The 19,451-nt window shown below is 37.9% G+C and overlaps 1 protein-coding gene across 1 annotated transcript in view; it reads left to right on the top strand.

The window, feature by feature from the left end:
* The window catches only part of CTNNA1 (catenin alpha 1), a 183,265-nt gene that overhangs the window by 65,823 nt on the left and 97,991 nt on the right, over positions 1-19,451 (top strand). The window contains exons 6-7 of the mRNA XM_082621605.1: positions 3,577-3,846; positions 6,317-6,520. Coding sequence (XP_082477731.1) covers positions 3,577-3,846; positions 6,317-6,520 — 474 coding nt within the window. The remainder of the gene's footprint in view (positions 1-3,576; positions 3,847-6,316; positions 6,521-19,451) is intronic.

The following is a 19,451-nucleotide window of genomic DNA, read 5'->3' as shown; positions in this document are numbered from 1 at the left end:
AAACTCAACTCATTTTATCCTAAAGTACCAGCCTGGTGGAAATTTCATTCTCTCTTTTAGATACTGCCCATTGGCCTCCTTCAGTTACTGGTCACAATTTTGCATATGTGTTTTCTGGCAGAGTTCCTCTACTGCTGTATGCTTAGTACCCTAGACTGTTTTCTCCTGTGACCTTTCCTTCTCTTCCCAGGTGTGGTATGTAATAATTTACCTCCTCATCAAGCCTTTTATATTTGCAGGCAGCCCTAGTCCAGAAAAAGGGTGTTTCCTCAAGAGCAGTATTTGGATGTGATGTGTGTACTTGGATGCTTTAGCCTCCCTTGTACCATTTAAGCAGCAGCCACCCAGTGAGGAAATGTTGAACCTTATGAGATCTACAGGCACTCTGGGATTTACCTATTTGTCTCTAAGGTTTTTCTGCAACGTGGCGTGGGGGTGAGGATGTTGCTGAAAATAATAATGAATAACTTTAAAAAGGTGTTTACTATGTGCTAAACACTGTTACAGTTCCTTGATAAACATGAATTTAATTTTTACAAAAACAGTATAAGGTAGATCCTATAATTGATCAGATATTAGTTTTTATAGGTGAAGGAACTGTATGTAGCATGGAGAGGTTAAGTAATTTGGCATGGACATTCATCTAGTAAGTGGTGGAGCCAGGTTTTGAACCTAGGCTTGTCTGGCTCTAGAGGACAGGGATTTTGTTTAAACTGCTACTATAATCCCTAATGCCTAGAACATTGCCTAGATACAATAGTGTTAATAAATATTTGTTTAACTAAAGAGAGAATAACCCATTTTGCTGTACTGCAGATCCATCCTGGAATGGGATTCTGTGTGTGACCATAACCTGTTACTTTCTTGGGCTAGAATATTATTTGCTGACTAGAAGTTTTGAATTTCTATTAGGCTGCAGGCTCTTATTTGACTGTAAGGGTGAATTAGATGGCAGAGGTAAGGATCTGCCAGCATCCACCCTGGTTCCTGTGAAGAGGACTACCTCTGCCTTACATTGTCAACTCTGCCTCCCCAATATGCTAAAGATGGAATACTTTGATGTTTACAATCTATCCACCCAGGTACATGAGCTTGTTGAAATAGGTTTGGTTAAAATGTCGTGCTTCTTACCTAGTCTGTGAACTCTTTCATGATTATTTTTCTGAAAGCCTGAACAGACAAATTGGTAATGGATAGTACTGCCACTGTTTTATGTGTAAATCACCTGTACTGGATGGGTTTGACCATGGACCATTTCTTTAAGTATAGTCATTTGAATCCAAGAGAAGACATCTGATCAAAAGTATCTATGGGGACTTCCCTAGCAGTCCAGTGGTTAAGACTCTGGGGGGATCATGGAGTTCGATCCCTGGTTGGGGAGCTAAGATTCTGTATGCTGTGCGGTGTGGCCAAAAAAAAAAGTACCTATGGCTACAGTTTTACATTGTTAAGAGGCACATGAGAGGAAACTTTCACTTGAATTTCCAGGTCTTGGTTAGAAAGTGTTATGGATTGCTTAGAATTTAGCTTCTGTTTCTTGGTCACTGCCTGTGATCGTTGGTTCAGATTATGTTGAAAGGGGTCATTTCCACTTTATGTTTTCTGTTTGTTCCTGAGTCTGTTTGAAATATAACTGGATTGGTCAAATTGGTGAATCATGAAGGCTAAAGTAGACCAAGGAACTCTATAATTTTCTAAGTAATCTATTACACTGCTGATAGCTCACTTTTTTTTCACTAATCTGGGTTACTTATCAGGACTATATATCTTGAAAAGAATTCTTATGATTGAACATTATTATAGTAGGTAGTGCTGCCTTGTGATAGTGTCTATTTTCCTATCTTAACAAAACCTAGTTTCTTTGTCCTACGGCAAAAGCAATTCTAAAGAGAGAAAATAGAACACCTTAGCAGTTAGGACAAACGATGGTGGCTGTCATTTTCATCGTAGATTAAAATATATCCCCCGTACTTGTAAAAAGAAGTCTATCAAAGATACATTGTGATGAGGGCAAGACATTTAGAAAATGCCATACAGAACATGTGCACCAGCTGTTTAAGCATAATGGTGTGAGCCTCAACCCCCTGTCATAACCTGAGTCTTGAAATGATCACTGATTCTCAAAATCCACAGGGTCCTGTTTATGAATATTTAGCCTAATGTACGGTGCTACAGGGCATTTGGAGTGCTGTGTGCTATTGCTTGCAAATTCAGATTCCAAATGAGAAAAGAATTCTAGGAGGAAAAGTAAGCTGTCATATTATACAAGGTTTGAATAAAGATGCAAACCTAAAACATATAGTGAGATGAAGTTTCAGGAAAAGGGAGGAGGTTTGGTGTTCTAATGCTTAATCAGGAACTCATTTAGAAAGATGAGCCATTAAACAGCTGTCAGACTTTAAGTTGAGTAATTGACTTTGGCCTTTCTAAGTCAGTTTTCTCTTACTGTTTGTACATGTAATACTCATTTTAAAAACATTTAAATTTGTACTCTAGGATTCAGTTGGTGACATTAACATTGAAATTCTAGGATCACACGTAAAATAGAGTTGGAACAGTTGGTGGTCAGTTATGGTTATCACTTATATTTCTCTTCTGTGGTGGCAATCCACATTTACTGAAGACTTAGTTTTCTCTGAGTAATTGCAGTAACATAGGGGTACCAGAAATACCCCCTTTCCATCTTGCTTATTATTGGTATCACTTAATTGTCACTTAGCATATTCACCCGGTTTACCAAGTAGATGCTGGTAGTTGAAACCATGTTAGGAACCTCAAATCCTTTTAACTCTGAATTATAATTATGGGGTAGAGGAAATTGAAAAAGGACAGTTTCACCTAAGACTACATATCTATAGAGTATTACAGTGAAATACAAACCTTTTGGATTAAAGTCATGGAGTCCATGAGCCTCAGCTTTATGCCTTAATAATCCGGGTCCTAAGGTGGTCTTTGGGATGTGGGAGGGGGGAGATGTTCTGTACTTGGGGGAACAGCCTGCCACATCCTCACCTGGCTGGTTTGCGTAGTTTGTGTATACTTGTGGTATCCCATCCCAAATTTCATAAAAATCTTTCAGTGAACTTTTATAAGTTAATAAAAAAGAAATCCTCAATAAGTTTTACTGTGTTTAAATGTGTCTCTGATTTTTCTATTTTGGTTGGAATAGGTACATCCATCTTTATAAAGTTGTAATCAAGATGCTAGTCAGTTTTATGTTTTGTTTTTTATTTAGTGCTGTTCTAGATGCTTTACATGCATTGTTCCATTTAATCCTCAAGACAGTTGTAAGAGAGGTAATATTATTGCTCCTATTTTACAGAAGGTGAAACTGAAGATGGAGAGTTTAAATAGGATCATAATAGTAAAAATTAGAGCTGGAGATTCAAATTCAGGTCTATGTGTTTTGGAAAAGTTTGAACTCTTAACCTACTAAGCCATACTGCCTCCTTTGTGATGAACTTTCAAGCCAGGCTGTTAATGAAAATATTGTCTAATTAGTAGAAATTCTAACTTTTCAGAATTCACTGACAAATTTTTACGAGTAGGACCCATATTCTTGTTTTACTCTTGTAGGAACTGAAAGATATGGGCCATCGGGATCAGATGGCTGCAGCCAGAGGAATCCTGCAGAAAAACATTCCAATCCTCTATACTGCATCCCAGGCATGCCTACAGCACCCTGATGTCGCAGCCTATAAGGCCAACAGAGACCTGATATATAAGCAGCTGCAGCAGGCGGTCACAGGCATTTCTAATGCAGCCCAGGCTACTGCATCAGATGATGCCTCCCAGCACCAGGGTGGAGGAGGAGGAGAACTGGCATATGCCCTCAATAACTTTGATGTAAGTTATACTTGGGAGGAAACTACAGGCTCTTGACCATCCCTCAAAGTTAACAGATTTCTGGGGAAATGTGATAAAGGTTTCTCATGAAAGCTCAATTTCTACTTAGATTTGTAGTCTAAGTTGAAAGAAATTTTATGAACTATCAGTCTACTTGACCTTGACTTGGCCTAAAGCATTTCATCTTTTCTTCCCCCTCCCCTTCCTCTTCCCCTTCCTTTCTCTTTTCTTTTTTAGTTTTAAACTTCTGAATTCTTTTATGCAACTTGTGTTTCCTATGAGGTCATTCTTTGGTGAAGATATGAATTTGGTTCATTTCAATCAAGACTTTGACCTTCTGGTAGATATGAAGCTATGGGAGATACAGAGGCAAAGCGCACTTAGGCTCTGCCCTCCAGGGGCTCACAGTCAGTGAGAGATACAGACACATCATAAGTGACTACAGCAGAAGTGCTGTCATCTTAATCTGACTTGTCTGCCTAGATACACTTCTCTTCTCAATGACTAAATAATAGACAAAATTTAATCAAGTGGAAGCAAATTTAGGATGAAAATACTTCCTTAGCATAATGCCATATAACTACCTTTTATAGATGATGCCCCAGATCTGTTCTGTATATATATTCTGTGTACACACTATCCTATGTATCAACTTTAATCTTAATTTTTTGGGTTGTGTTTTATGGTTTTAAATGCCTACCCACAATGCCTCATGGCTTCCAGTAGATGGCAGCAGTTTAAGATTTTTTTAAAGTGGTTTTTTGTTTGTTTGTTTTTTTAAACCAACTGTTATGTTATTATTATTTTTTTAATTAACATAAGGGAAAATTGCCTTCCAGGTGACCAGCATCCTTTCATTAGCAGGAGTGCTTTGAGGTATAGAATCAATATAATGGAGTGCATTTTAACAGTTTTTCCTGGTCTTTACTTTTCTTTCCTTTGTCTCACCCCTTTACTTTGTCTTGGGTAAAGACAGTGTTAAGCCTAAAGACCATGATGTTAGAACTAAATTTTTACCCTGGAGCCTTAAACATTAAATGACTTTATGGCAAATTCTTAAGATATATCTTACAATTAACTGGCACTGTTGTTTTTCCCCTTCAAATTTGGCAGTATTAGGTACTGCCCCCTTCAAGGCAGTACAGATTACATTTTGCCCTAAGTTGAGTAATGTCTATCAGAGGTCACTTAACCTCTTAAGATTCTAGTGAAACTTCATTCATAAAATGACAGGTTTGGACTAAACGGTTACAGGTCTGTTGAAGTTCTATGACTCTATGTTAAAATTCTTTGACCATTCATTCTTCATTCCTGTTGGTCATTGTGAAGAAGATGTTGTGTATTCAGTTTTGACCAGAGAAATACTGCAGTAACTTAATCTGGTAAAAAAATAATCAGCTAAAATGTAGGTTAATAATAAACCGAAGGAATTGTATGTTTAGTTTTGAAACTGACGGTTCTTTGGAAGGGAAAGAAGACATGTGCTTATTGGAAAAGGGCAAGCTTTTTTTAGAGAAAAAACTTGGCATTTAAACTGAGATCAATAAGAGCATAGTTCTTATAAAGAAAAATTAAAGGCAAAATATTTGTACACGCATTTATTGGTGTAAGGATAAATTGTATCAAGTGGAGAAGTTTGAGGAAGGCCAGTAGATCTTGTCCTGGGGGTGTTGATGTTTGACCTAGAACCTATAGCTTACTTGTGACCTGACCTCACTCATCAGTGGTAAAGCTGGATTTAAGTGGAGTCAGGGGAAGGGAAGACAGAGGAAGGATTTATTCTTTTGCAGGCAGTTGTATCTCAGAGAGTGGCTTTGTTGGGACAGATTGCTGTCATCTCTTACAGAATACCTGGAGGTCTTTCAGCAAAGAAAGTCTCTAGTTTGGAATTAACAGGATAAATTTGAGCCTGAATTGTTTATAAGCTTTAATGAAATGTATAAGATGAAGAAAATTGAAATTGATTATAAACTCATTCCTTTCTGAAACTTAGAAGACAGAAGTCAGTGTTTTGTTTTTATTTATTTTTTGTGGTGAAACAGTTCTGCTAATGTCGTGTAGCAGTTTTATACTCTGTACATAGAAAAGAACAAGAGTGCTAATGTTTATTTTCCTTGTAATTCTCATTTGGTAACTTACTATTACTGCATAGGCTGACCTTTAGATGTTCAGATTAAGTAATGTGAACATGATTTTTATGCCGACATATTTCTCTTTGCATTTGTGGTATCGTACCTTATTCAGGCCCTATTCCGCTGGATAGTATTGCTTCCAGCGTCGTCTTTGAGAAGTAATCCACCATAGGCCAACTTGTGTGGGATGCCCCTCATCTGCCAAGAAGTATAACTTTGTTTCAGGCATTGAAATTTTTGTGTTATATATTGGTGTTCCTAATCAACACTTTCCTCACCTTCTTGAATATTGGAGGGAATAGAGATTACACTAGCATTCAATAATGTTTCCTTTGCAGAAACAAATCATTGTGGACCCCTTGAGCTTCAGCGAGGAGCGCTTTAGGCCTTCCCTGGAGGAGCGCCTGGAAAGCATCATTAGTGGGGCTGCCCTGATGGCTGATTCATCCTGCACACGTGATGACCGGCGTGAGAGAATCGTGGCAGAGTGTAATGCTGTCCGCCAGGCCTTGCAGGACCTGCTCTCGGAGTACATGGGCAACGTGAGTAAGAGGAATTTTCTATAGCAGATATTGGATCTGAGGTGTTTTTCAGAACTTTTCTTTGAAGTAACAGGAGTTTTCCATAATAATTGTTGGGTCTTAACTATACATGTTAAGAGGTGTTTTAACTATACATGTTTTAACTATACATATCAAGTATGTTTTAACTATATATGTCAAATATGTTTTTAGCTTCTTGACTCTTGGGTGGAGTAAAATTTTTCAAGGAATGGATAAATGGCTTTCTGTAGTGCCCCCTTTCTGCCCAACTTTTTGGTGTGAAAAATTTTAAACTTACAGAAATCATATAATGAACACCCATCTACCCTTTATCTAGATTCACCAATTAACATGTAAACACATGTGCATATTTGTGTGTATAAATATATGCATGTATATGTATATATACACATATACAACCTTTTTATTTTTATGAAACATTTGAAAGTAAGTTGCAGACATTGTATTGCTTCGCCTCTAAATATTTCAGCATGTGTCTACTAGGGATAGTAACCTTCAGTACCCCTAAAATTCCATTATCACATGTAGGTGGCCATCTAATTTTGGGCAAAATGGAATGCTGAAAATATTCATAGTTGATGAAGTTATTTGAATGAGCCATGTGCAGTGCTATAAGAGTAAGTAATTGCCAAGTAGAGCCATATTAGGTGAACTGAGTTGTGTTTTTTAATTTTTAAGGTTTGTGTTTAAAAACCAGTGCTGTGAAATTGGATGCCTGACAATTTTTTTGCCGTAGAAAATACTGTATCTGTTGATTTCTTTTCGGTATTGTTAATGTCTTCTTTTTTCCTTCCCTAATACTTCTTTCATTCCAGTTATTTAATGCTGGTTTAGGGTTAGTGTAGTTTAGACCTTGTACGCAGTATTTTACTGTGGCAAAGAAGGAATAAATTAAATAAAAATTATATAAAATCATTTTAAAGGGAAGAAGGACAATGCAAATTAGTTATCACTAGTGATTTTTCCCTATTTAATAGTTTTCACGAAAAGATCTTTGGTGCTTTCTCATTTGTTCATTTGCCATACATCTTGTTTGTTCACTTATATTCTTATATAAGTGAACATATAATGGTGAGTCATGATGGAATTCCTAGGGTGAAGATGAATGCTTTCCTGTGTTTATCTGGTTTCTACCATATTGTGAAATTAGTGAAGCATATTGAATTTTTTTAAGCCATTGCCATGTTTTGATCGTATGCAGTCTACCTCAGAAAAATGAGATTAGAGACTTGGTTAAATCAAATGGAAGAAGCGGTTGATAAGTCACATTGAAAATGTGGGACACATTTAAAAACCCATATATAAGCCTGAAAATCAGAAAATATAAAAAATGAATAATTTGAAGACTGGCTCAGGGAAACTAAGACTCATGGCATGTATGTGAATCAGTTATCTACGTCGTGTGCTGAAGTGGTAGGAAAGTGTCCAGTGCAGTTATGATTGGGAAACCACTTTAAAAACAGCCTTTGTGGGGAAGAGTATGTGATAAATCTGTTCTCATTCCCCTATACTAGAGTTTCCTAACCAGTCTAAAAGATATTCCTTGAGTCTTGGGGTTGGTCAGATCTTGGACTAGTCATCTCTGATCATGAGGTACCTCCTAGATTCTCCCCAGAATGCCAGACAAATAGTACTTTCTATTTTGTGCCATGGATGTAAGTATTGGTGGGAGATACTCATTTATACTGAAGATATGGAGACCATAACAGCACTCTTATATAACATTTTATTATGTAAGTGAAAACTAGAACAGTGATTGATGTCAGGCTGAAATTTAAGGATTATGGTGGGTTTTTTTTTTTTTTTTTTTTTTTTTTTTTGCGGTACGCAGGCCTCTCACTGCTGTGGCCTCTCCCGTTGTGGAGCACAGGCTCCGGACGCGCAGGCTCAGCAGCCATGGCTCACGGGCCCAGCCGCTCCGCGGCATATGGGATCCTCCCGGACCGGGGCACGAACCCGCATCCCCTGCATCGGCAGGCGGACTCTCAACCGCTGCGCCACCAGGGAGGCCATGGTGGGGGTTTTGAAAGAAATTCTCTCAGTATTCAGAAATATATTTTAGAAGATGATTTCTGAACACATTTCTCCTAAAGATAAAAATATTTAGGGCTTCCCTGGTGGCGCAGTGGTTGAGAGTCCGCCTGCCGATGCAGGGGATACGGGTTCGTGCCCCGATCTGGGAAGATCCCACATGCCGCGGAGAGGCTAGGCCCGTGAGCCATGGCCACTGAGCCTGCGCGTCCGGAGCCTGTGCTCCGCAACGGGAGAGGCCACAACAGTGAGAGGCCCGCATACCGCAAAAAAAAAAAAAAAAAAAAAAAAATATTTAGTTTCCTTGAATTGACTCACATAACAGTGATCAGGCTGTGTCCTGTCAAAAAGTGATGGAGTGAGGATAAAGGGGGAGGACAATGAAGCACATTTGAAGAAAGCTTAGAATGATAAAAGGGTCTGCAAGAAGCAGAATCAACTAGGGATAGGTTTTTGCTTATTTATGAAACATTCAAGAACATTTAGAACCTCCAGTGACAGTCAGAACTTAACCTGCAGTATCTTCCTGTCACTCAGTTAATATTGAGTATGTGTCATCTGCAGAGTAGTTTGCTGGGCACTGTGTAAGAGGAGGAATGAGGCACTGATCCCTCCCTTCTGAAACATACAGCATCTCTACAGAACATTTATTGGGAGTGCCATCATAGGTACTACTAAAATACCATGGGGACTGCAAGGAGGATGAGATTATTTCTAGCTGGAAAACCTGAGGCAATTTATGGAGTATTTATTTTATAATCTTTGTATTGAGCTTTACCTTGATTTTAAAAAAATGATTCACTTTTAAGTTTTGATTATTTCTTTTGAAAAATATTAGATAAATAATTATGGTATGTGGAGAATTGAGACAGTCTGGGTTAATTAAAACTGGTTCAGTACTTAGAACTTTGTTGACAGAGTGGTAAAATCCAGAAAGGTTCACATATTTTTACTTTTTTTCATTTCCTGGATTCTCTCAGTCATGTCATGATTTTTATAGATACATACTTTAATATAAATCTTGTAATTTCTTGAGCCTTCCTTCTTCATCCTTTGTTGCCACTTATCAAGTTACATTGGTGTTTCCTCTAAGGCAATGATTCTTTTTTATTTTTTAATTTAATAAAGTTTTATTTTCCAGAATGTACAGTTGGTGGGATAAGGCAATGATTCTTAACTTTGGATGCACATAGAATCCCTGGGGGGCTTCCCTGGTGGTGCAGTGGTTAAGAATCCTCCTGCCAATGCAGGGCACACGGGTTCAAGCCCTGGTCCGGGAAGATCGCACATGCCGCGGAGCAGCTAAGCCCGTGCACCACAACTACTGAGCCTGTGCTCTAGAGCCCGTGTGCTGCAGCTACCAAAGCCCGCGTGCCTAGAGCCGGTGCTCCGCAACAAGAGAAGCCACTGCAATGAGAAGCCTGCTCACTGCAACTAGAGAAAGCCCATGTGCAGCAACGAAGACCCAACGCAGCCAAAAAAAAAAAAAAAAAAAAGCTTTTTCTGAAAAAGAAACTTTTAGAAATCCTGATGTCTAGGTTGTACCCAAATTAAGTCAGAATCACCAAATTGAGTTCCAGGCATCAGTATTTTTAAAAGTTCCCCAGGAGATTCCAATGTGCAGTTAAGGTGGAGAAAGTGCTACGATGGTTTATTGCATTTTTCCTTTTCTGTCTCCACTGCTGTTGTCTTATTCCAGGTTGTATTCACTTTCTCCACTTCCAGTTTGTTCTGCCTGCTCAGGCCAGTCTGAGCTCATGCCTTCAGTAAGACATTGTCCATTGTGTTATTGAAATTCCCTTCCTACTTATTTAAACCTAACCTGCCCTTCCTTCAAGGCCCACATTTCCACCCCCCATCTCTTTGCTGAAGGCCATTTCATACTACACCATTCTACATTATTTCTTTGTAGCTTGAAGTTTTGCACTCAATTGTTTACTTCCTTGAATTGTTGCTCAGTTGTATTTCCTATATCCATGTAATTTCTGCAGCTAGGTTTTAAGCTTTTGAAAGATGGGAACTATTTAAAAAATATTCTTTCAGGGTCTGGTATAATGGTAGTAGAGATACTCAATAGGTGCTTGCTTAATGAACTCACGCTGACTTGGGAGAATGGATAAAGTGAACAGTTTGGGATATTCATGGTACTAGGGATATATTAGTGGAAAAAACAAAGATCCTTGCCCTTATTGACCTTACATTCTAGAGGGTTATGGGGGAGGAGGCCATGGGTGATTTACCCTTACTTCCTTTAGCTCTTTCAGTATACAGATGACATTTTTGGAAAAAGTTAATACTCTGAAATAAGCAGTGAATGGAAGTGATATGTTAGATCATAGGGTGAGGGCCAAACTCCCTTTTAAAGGCACCAAGGGCCAGGAGGCCAGCAGCCTTAATGCTTCTACTTGCATTGTAGTTTGAAGAGTTAGAGATAGATAGTCTTAGATCTATCACTAACTTACTGTATGATGCTTTAAGAGATACTGATGTTAAGGGTAATGCATTTGACCCCTACTTACTTAAACATTATGGAAATGCTTCAGATGCCTGAGAGCAGAGGGATTTTGACCGTTCAGGGGATCTTTGTTTCACAAATGACTTCCAGGTTTCCTTGAAATGAAATGTAGTTATTGTGGTTATGTTTAATTTGTTCTTGCTCTATCAGCCTAAGGTTACTCTGCCTATGAGGATTCTAGAGAAAGAAAAAGAGCTTGGATGGGTTTAAAAGTGAATGGATTGGACTTCCCTGGTGGTCCAGTGGTTAAGACCCCATGCTTCTGCTTCAAGGGGTGCAGGTTCAATCCCTGGTTGGGGAAGTTCTGCATGTTGTGGGGTGCGGCCAAAAAAAAAGTGAATGGATTGAAATTAAAGTGAAATGTAATTGAATTTGAAAAAAGTTATTGCCACTTTGTTTATTTTTTTGTAGTTGAAAATCATACATGTGCATTAAATTATTGACCCACCATTACTATTAACATTTAGGTATATGTATTTCCAGTTTGTCCCCATTCTTGTATGCAGAGTGTTTTTAAATTTTAAAATACCTCTTAATGCTCTCTGCATAGACACAAAATATTCGTATAACATTCAGACTATTAGGTTAATGGTGCAACAAGATGGGTGGACCTGGAGGACATTATGCTGAGTGAAATAAGCCAGACACAGGACAAATCCTGTATGATCCACTTCCATGAGGTTCCTAGAGTTGTCAAATTCATAGAGACAGAAAGGAGAATGGGGGTGCCAGGTGCTGGGGGAGATGGGAATGTAGAGTTACTGTTTAATGGGGACAGAATTTCAGTTTGAGAAAGTGAAAAGTTCTGGAGACGGATGTGGTGATGGTTGCACAATAATGTGAATGTTCTTGAGACCTATGAGCTATATGCTTAATATTGGTTAAGATGGTAAATGTTATGTTATACGATAAACAGTAAAAAAAAACAAACAAACAAAATTAAAAAACAAACAATTAGGTTAATGGGTTAAAACAAACCACTAGTTTAATAGGTTAAACTTTCTGTTTCTTAAATGTGTAGTTGACTTTGGAGTCCAGTTCTGTGTTATAATACTCTTTGAAGATAGTATTTCAATGCCAGTGAAAAGTCTCCTTCTGAAGAGCCCTGTACTTGGTACAGCCGAATTCTTTCTTTCACACTCTTCGTTCTGCTAAGAGATATGCTGATCCTTAATGTGGTCCTTTCTCCCTTTGTTAGGGCATGTGCTTTGAGTTTTTCCCAGTACTGCAGTAGAATTTATTGGGACCAAACTTATTTGTCTCTTTTATCACACTCACATTCCCCTCAAAAAACAAATGAACAAAACTCTCCACTCTAACCCCCCTCCCCCCGACCCCAATCTGAAAACTCTTAACACAGTGTCTGAAACATAAATGACCCTCAGTCTTTGAAATGAATTCCATTTGGTTTTGACCTGAGCAATCTTGTCCAGCAGTTCATGGTCATATGCTGACTGACTAGAATTAGAATTTATAATTGGTGTGAAGAAACACATGCCTTGGGCTTGAGTAGCTTTAGCTCTGTTCCATCCAGTATGGTAGCCAGTAGGCATATGTTGCTGTTGAGCACTTAATAGGTGACAGGTCCAATTTGAAATGTGCTAAGTGTAAACTATATACCAGATTTCCAAGACTTACTGCACTGAAAAAGCTGTAAATATCTCAGTAATATCTCATTGATAATATTTTGGATATATTGGGTTAAATAAAATCTGTTCTTAATTTTTACGTGTTTCTTTTTACTTATGGCTACTAGAAAATTTTAAATTATATAAGTAGTTTTTGTTTCTTGCTTGTATTATATTTCTCTTGGATAATTCTGACTACTGGGTAACCAACCAGCTAAGGTGAGTAGATAAGAGTTAAGCATCAACTTTTTCCTTTTTTAAAAATTAATTAATTAATTTATTGAGCTAGCTGTGCTGGGTCTTAGTTGTGGCATGCAGGATCTCCATTGCCGCAGGTGGCATCTTTAGTTGCGGTATGTGGGATCTAGTTCCCTGACCAGGGATCGAACCCCAGCCCCCTGCATTGGGAGCATGGAGTCTTAGCCACTGGACCACCAGGGAAGTCCCAACTTCTTCCTTCAGTGTCCAGAATGGTAACTTACATAGTAGCTATTGTAGCTTGTATTTTTTATACCTTAAACTAGTTTTAGGCAGAAGAAAATTGGTACAGCTTAGGACCAGGTGAGGATGATGTTGCTTAAGGTTAAATTTTATCTTTGCTCTTGCTCAGAAACATTGGAGGTTGTAGGATCCTAAAAGAGTAATGAAGTAACTGGACATTTTTTGTATTGGACTGGGCCTATATTTGAGGGGTTTGATTATGTTAGCATATCAGATATAAAATTTTTATCTGATTTGGATAATAGTTAGATATGGAATATATGAATAAGGTGTGGTTAATGTTCACTCTCAAAGATATATTGTTATTGCAGTGAGGGGAAGCACTTAATCTAGATGCTAATCTCTTCTCAGTTTTGCAAATGCTTTCCTGGAACCACTTTAGCGGAGCCAAAGCTTCCAAGCCTTTGAAGGACTCCTTCGAAGAGCTTGTTAACTGCATTATTTTGTGGCTGCATTTTCTTATTTTCAAAATTAGAATAGGTTAATTTTCTTCTGATTATAAAGTTCTCTGTTCATTATATATCACCATTTTCAGTATGTAGCATTCCAGAGTTCATTCTGTCTGTGTGTATGTACACATTTATCTGTTCTTTTCTTACTGTTTCTTCTTTTTTTGACAACAGAAATAAGGATTGTCTTTACTATTATACTGCTTACCATATTCTAGCCATTGTGCTGAGAGACATACATTATTACCTGTTTGACTTCCATAATAACCCTATTGAATTGTTACTTGCTCAAAAATACTCAGTCATGTAGCTGAGATTTGAACTCAGATCCCTGTGACCTGAAAATCTGAATGCTTACTACTTTTATCATAGTGTATCTTTGTAAGTCAGCAAATACGATTTTACATCATCATCTTTAATAATCATGGGTTTTTTCACTGTATAGCTTTATAAATGAAATTTATTACTGAAATTTATTAATGAAGTTAAATACTTCACACTAAAGGTAAACCCAGGTCTGGTATAGCTGCTTGAAGTGAGCTGAACAAGAAAAGAAAGCTTTTTTAGAGTATTCTCCCAAGCTAGACTCTCTGGAGTTACTTGAGTGTCATAGATGTTTCAGTTGGCTCTGTGATGTGCAGCTATAGGGCCTGAGTTTTGTTATATGATATGCTATGATTTTCATCTTTGTGCGAACCTTTGGGTTTCCTGCAGTAGAATCTTTTTTTTTTTTTTTTTTTGCGGTACGCGGGCCTCTCACTGTTTTGGCCTCTCCTGTTGTGGAGCACAGGCTCTGGAAGCACAGGCTCAGCAGCCATGGCTCACGGGCCCAGCCGCTCTGCGGCATGTCGGAACCTCCCGGACCGGGGCACGAACCCGTGTCCCCTGCATTGGCAGGTGGACTCTCAACCACTGCGCCACCAGGGAAGCCCCTGCAGTAGACTCTTGCCTGTATTGCTAGTCCATAGTTCTGTAGCTATATGATTTTATTGATTTGTTAGTGTAAGCTTTTTGGTGAGCTGCCTAGCATATTTGGAGAATTTAGGTATAAATAGATGTTTCATTGAATGCAGAATTCAAGCATGTTTAGGACTTAGTCCTCTTGACATAGCATTTATTTAATTTGGAAAGCTTCTTTGTCAAAAACTGTGATTTTCTTGTGGTGTGAGATGAGAGGTTTAAGAGAACTTCTTAAGTCTGAGGACGACATCTCACCCTAGTTATATTTTATGTTGCTTTTTAAGAGGCCTGAGGTACTTCCTATATATGCCACTCTGGCATTATGGATTGCAGTATTTAACAGGCAAGTTCCTAACCTTTTATATGCAGAAAGATGCATGTTTATATATTAGATAAAATGGTGCTGGCTTAATGGAACAATAGTAGAGTGGTCTCTTGAAATCAGGATGATGGGGCAGACCCGGAAGCCTGCCCAGTGTCAGGCTGCAGATGCGTCAGGTTTTAGCCTACAGGAGACTGCTGTTAGACTGTCCTTGGTATTAATTTATGCTTTTTAGATGTCAGGCGGGCTTGAAGAGCTTTTATATCTAAAAAATGTGTCTAAATTAAACGGTAGTAATAACCTCTAAATATATCAGAATATTAGTAATTATCACTGGGTGGTGGGATAATAGCCAATATAAATTTTCTTCTGTAGTTCCTCCCACATTTTTGACAATGTTTCTTATGGTCATTATGACACAAAGTTTAGAAATAAACTTAGACCCTTAGTTTTATGTGTCATGGATTTTTAGGTTTTGTTCATAATCATATACTGTGCTTATTTCCAAAGTACTATTAATATGAGAACACTGAAGATTTTTCACGTTAATAAGGTGATTCGTCTTTGAGGTAATGATTCATTCAGGACTAGTTTGAAGTGGTGAGTTGTCTGGGAGGGTTTTTTGTTTACTACAGTATATACTTCTAGAAAGTCTTGGTCAAAACAGAGTCAGTTATCTCTGTGTGATAGTACTTGCATTATCCTTTTCTTGAACTGTTTGTCAGTGATTTTTGACCATGGAAATATAGAATTATAAATTTTAGAATTTGGAAGTGACATTAGTTATCATAGTGTAGGGTTGACAAATTAAACTTCTCTGGTAAAGTCTTGCCTGCCATCTATTTTTGTAAATTTAATTGGAACATAGCCATGCCCATTTGTTTACTTACAGTCTATGACTGCTTTTCCACTGCAGTCGTGTAGTTGAGTGGTTGTGACAGAGATGGAATGGCCCCCAAAGCCCAAAATATTTGATATCTGGCCCTTTACAGAAGTTTGCCAAGCCTTAATCTAGTCCAGCCAACTAATTTTTTTTTCAACTAATTTTTTGAAGGTTTTAAAATACAAACTCAATTTCTCTTAACGGATGTGAGATTATTTAGGTTATATATTTCTTCTTAGATAAATTTTGGAAGTTTGTGGCTTTTAAGGAATTGGTCCATTTTATCCAGTTAGTCAAGTTTTATATGCAAAAGTTGTTTGTAGCATTCTCTTTTTATCCTTTTAGTGTTTGTGGGGAGTCTGTAGCCATATTCTCTAATTCATTTCTAGTGTTGGTAATTTGTATCTGCCTCCTTTATTTTCTTTGCCAGTCTGGCTATAGGTTTATCAATTCTGTTGATCCTTTGAAAGAACCAGCTTTTTTTGGTTTCATTGATTTTTCTGTTAATTTCAATTTCACTGATTTCTGTTCCTCATTGTTTCTTCTGTTTCCTTTAGGTTTATTTTGTTTTTCTAGCTTCTTGAGGTGGGAAAGTAGGTTATTGGCTTGAGATCTTTCCTCTTTTTAAATGTAAAGATTTAGGGCAGATTTCCATATAAGCCCTGCTTTGTCTCCATCCCATAAATTTCAATATTTTGTATTTTCATTTTTGTTTAGTTCAAAATATTTAAAAATTTTCCTTGAGTCTTCCTCTTTGACCAGTGGATTATTTGGAAGTACAGTATGTTGTTTAATTTCTAAGTATATGGAGATTTTCTTGTTGAATTTCTGTTATTGATTTCTAGTTTAATTCAAATTCAATATGGTCAGAGAACATACTTTGCATGATTTCAGTTTTTTAAATTGTTTATTGAGATTTGTTTTATGACCCAGTGGTGCTATCTTTGTGATGTTCTGTCTGCACTTGGCTATGTTTTTTGGCTGTTGTTGGATGGAGTGTTCTATAAATGTCAGTTAGATCCAGTTGCTTGATGGCATTGGTTGATTGAATTGGTTCAGTACTTCTATACCTTGATTGCTTATTTATTTGTTTGTTTATTTAGGGTCTGCTTGTTCTAATAGTTACTGAGACGGTTATAGCCCTGTCTGCCAACTATAATTGTGGATTTGGCTCTTTCTCATTTCAGTTCTTGGATTGCTACTTTATGTATTCTCTCCAGGGTTTTTAGTTGCATTCAGTGGGATAGACAGGGTGGAAAATGTTTACCCCATCTTAACCTGAGCTAAAACCAACCACGTATTTTCAAAACAGCCTGAAACTAGAGGTAACTTGGCTGTGATTATACCCAGGTAAGAATAGTTAAGATTAGAATTAAGCCTTCTGATTATCAGTCCAGAGCCACTTCTAATGGTCCTCATCATATGTGATGCCATGGATGGTGGACAGTAATGCTTACATCGAATAGGCATCATTAAAGCTTGATCCAGTAGCCTCCCCCTGAGCTACTTTCTCAACTGTGAAACAGGGTCATTAATAGCTGCCCCTCTACCTGACTTTGTTAGAGGGCACAGAGAACCACTCAAGACCAAGCAAAATGAAGAAAATGGGATAATGGGTGGTGGTAATGCAAAAAATGCCTTGAGACAAAAGAGCATTAAATGACGTGCAGCCAAGAACAACAAGGTGAACAGGGATCTGGATAGGCAGTGACCGAGGCTGCTCTCCTTGCTCTGTAGCAGATTCTTCTCAGCTCTGTGTGGTAGCTCCATTCCTTGCTCTGTCTGTAGCAAAGAGCCAAAGCAGCAGTCTCCACCCACAAGTCTGCATGATCTTGTAGTTCAAACATCTAATCACAGCTGACAGGGGATCTCCCCCGCCACCCCTCATTTGAGTGTGGAAAGGGAAGGGGATACCATGTTTGACTTGAACATAAAACTAGAAAGTGCTATAAATACATGCAAATTGGTATCGTTTTAGGAAATTAATAATACACTTCCTTCTTATTTATTCTTTTTACTTTTGGCAAAGTTGTCATATGTTAATAATAAATTGATTCTTTTAAAATAGTGTCATTGGGCTTCCCTGGTGGCGCAGTGGTTGAGAGTCTGCCTGCCAACACAGGGGACACGGGTTCGTGCCCCAGTCTGGGGAGATCCCACATGCTGCAGAGTGGCTGGGCCTGTGAGCCATGGCCGCTGAGCCTGCGCGTCCAGAGCCTTTGCTCCGCAACGGGAGAGGCCACAACAGTGAGAGGCCCGCATACCACAAAAAAATAAAATAAAAATAAAATAAAAAATAAAAAATAAAATAAAATAGTGTCAGTATTTAAATGTAACAAAGTAGGCATTTTATTGTTTAATAAACCTGTTTATCTAGAATGCCCATATGTGACAAACATGTAAAATTAGAAGCTTATCAATCATAACTTTCTACCCTAATATTTTCTGTCCATTGGTCTTAAAAAATTTTTTTTTAATTGGGTGTTTTAGAGGACTTAAGGTAGTTAATAAAACTCCTTGAGTTTCCAAACTATCCTTGCCAGAGACAGGTATAGCTCTGGCTGCCAGGAAATTTTCTCTTCTGTGATTTCAGGCCTGCTCTCTTGAAAATTACTATGGTTTTCATATTTCTTAGTCATAAAATTAGAAGGGTTAAAGTCTGTGGAATGTGATATTTTTCTTCTGTGAGCAAATGCCCTTATTTTTTCTGTTTATTTTTTGTTCAATCTGTGTTCACATCTGATGACTGCTAAATAAGTACTTGAAGTCACTCAATAACTTATTTATTTTAAAGTGGAATATTCAATATTTAGAACCAGAGACTGCTGAGAACTGATTTTGTTTGGTCATTCTCTGAAAATGGCATAGGACCTTTTCATAATGGTATGATTTGGAGATACACTATAAGGAAGACATTTCATTTGAGTTGCTTTATGCTAAAATAATATCTAGTCAGTAAATTGTCTTACAAGGATTATTTTCAGATGTGTTAGACTGATTGGCCTCCTGGTTTTACTTCAGTTGCAGATATTCTAACTTAGGGTTTTGTAATTTGCAGTTTGTAATAGTCTACTGTATAGAATGCAGTGTGGCATCTTATTTCAAGGCTTCCCTGATAATTGTCCTTTAAATTTAACTCTGGAGCGTACTTGTCCTGAATTAATTCTCCCTGCTTTGCGGGAGAATTATTGGTTTTGCAGACTCAAATAAGAAACTCATCTTCTAGGAATAAAAAGATTTATGTTTTGACTTGGCCTTGTTCTTGTGTCTATATGAATATTGCTTATTATTCCCTGGTGTAAAATAACCTGAAATATTTTATAAGAAAAATCCTAAGTATTTGACCAGTGATACCCAACTGTAATCTTTAAAGCTCATAACAATAAATTCACTTGTTGCTGGGAAGTAGACCTATTTATTTATGTTGCTTTTTTTTTTTTTTGGCTGCATTGGGTCTTCTTTCGTTGCTGCGCGTGGGCTTTCTCTAGTTGCGGCAAGTGGGGAGTACTCCTCGTTGCAGTGCGTGGGCTTCTTATTGCAGTGGCTTCTCTTGTTGCAGAGCACGGGCTCTAGGTGCTCGGGCTTCAGTAGTTGCAGCTTGTGGGCTCAGTAGTTGTGGCA

This window comes from Mesoplodon mirus (genome assembly GCF_964341445.2).
Source record: "Mesoplodon mirus genome assembly, chromosome: 5".
Classification (NCBI taxonomy): domain Eukaryota; kingdom Metazoa; phylum Chordata; class Mammalia; order Artiodactyla; family Ziphiidae; genus Mesoplodon; species Mesoplodon mirus.
Note: the sequence above shows the minus strand (reverse complement) of the source record. Positions and strands in the feature narration are given on the sequence as shown.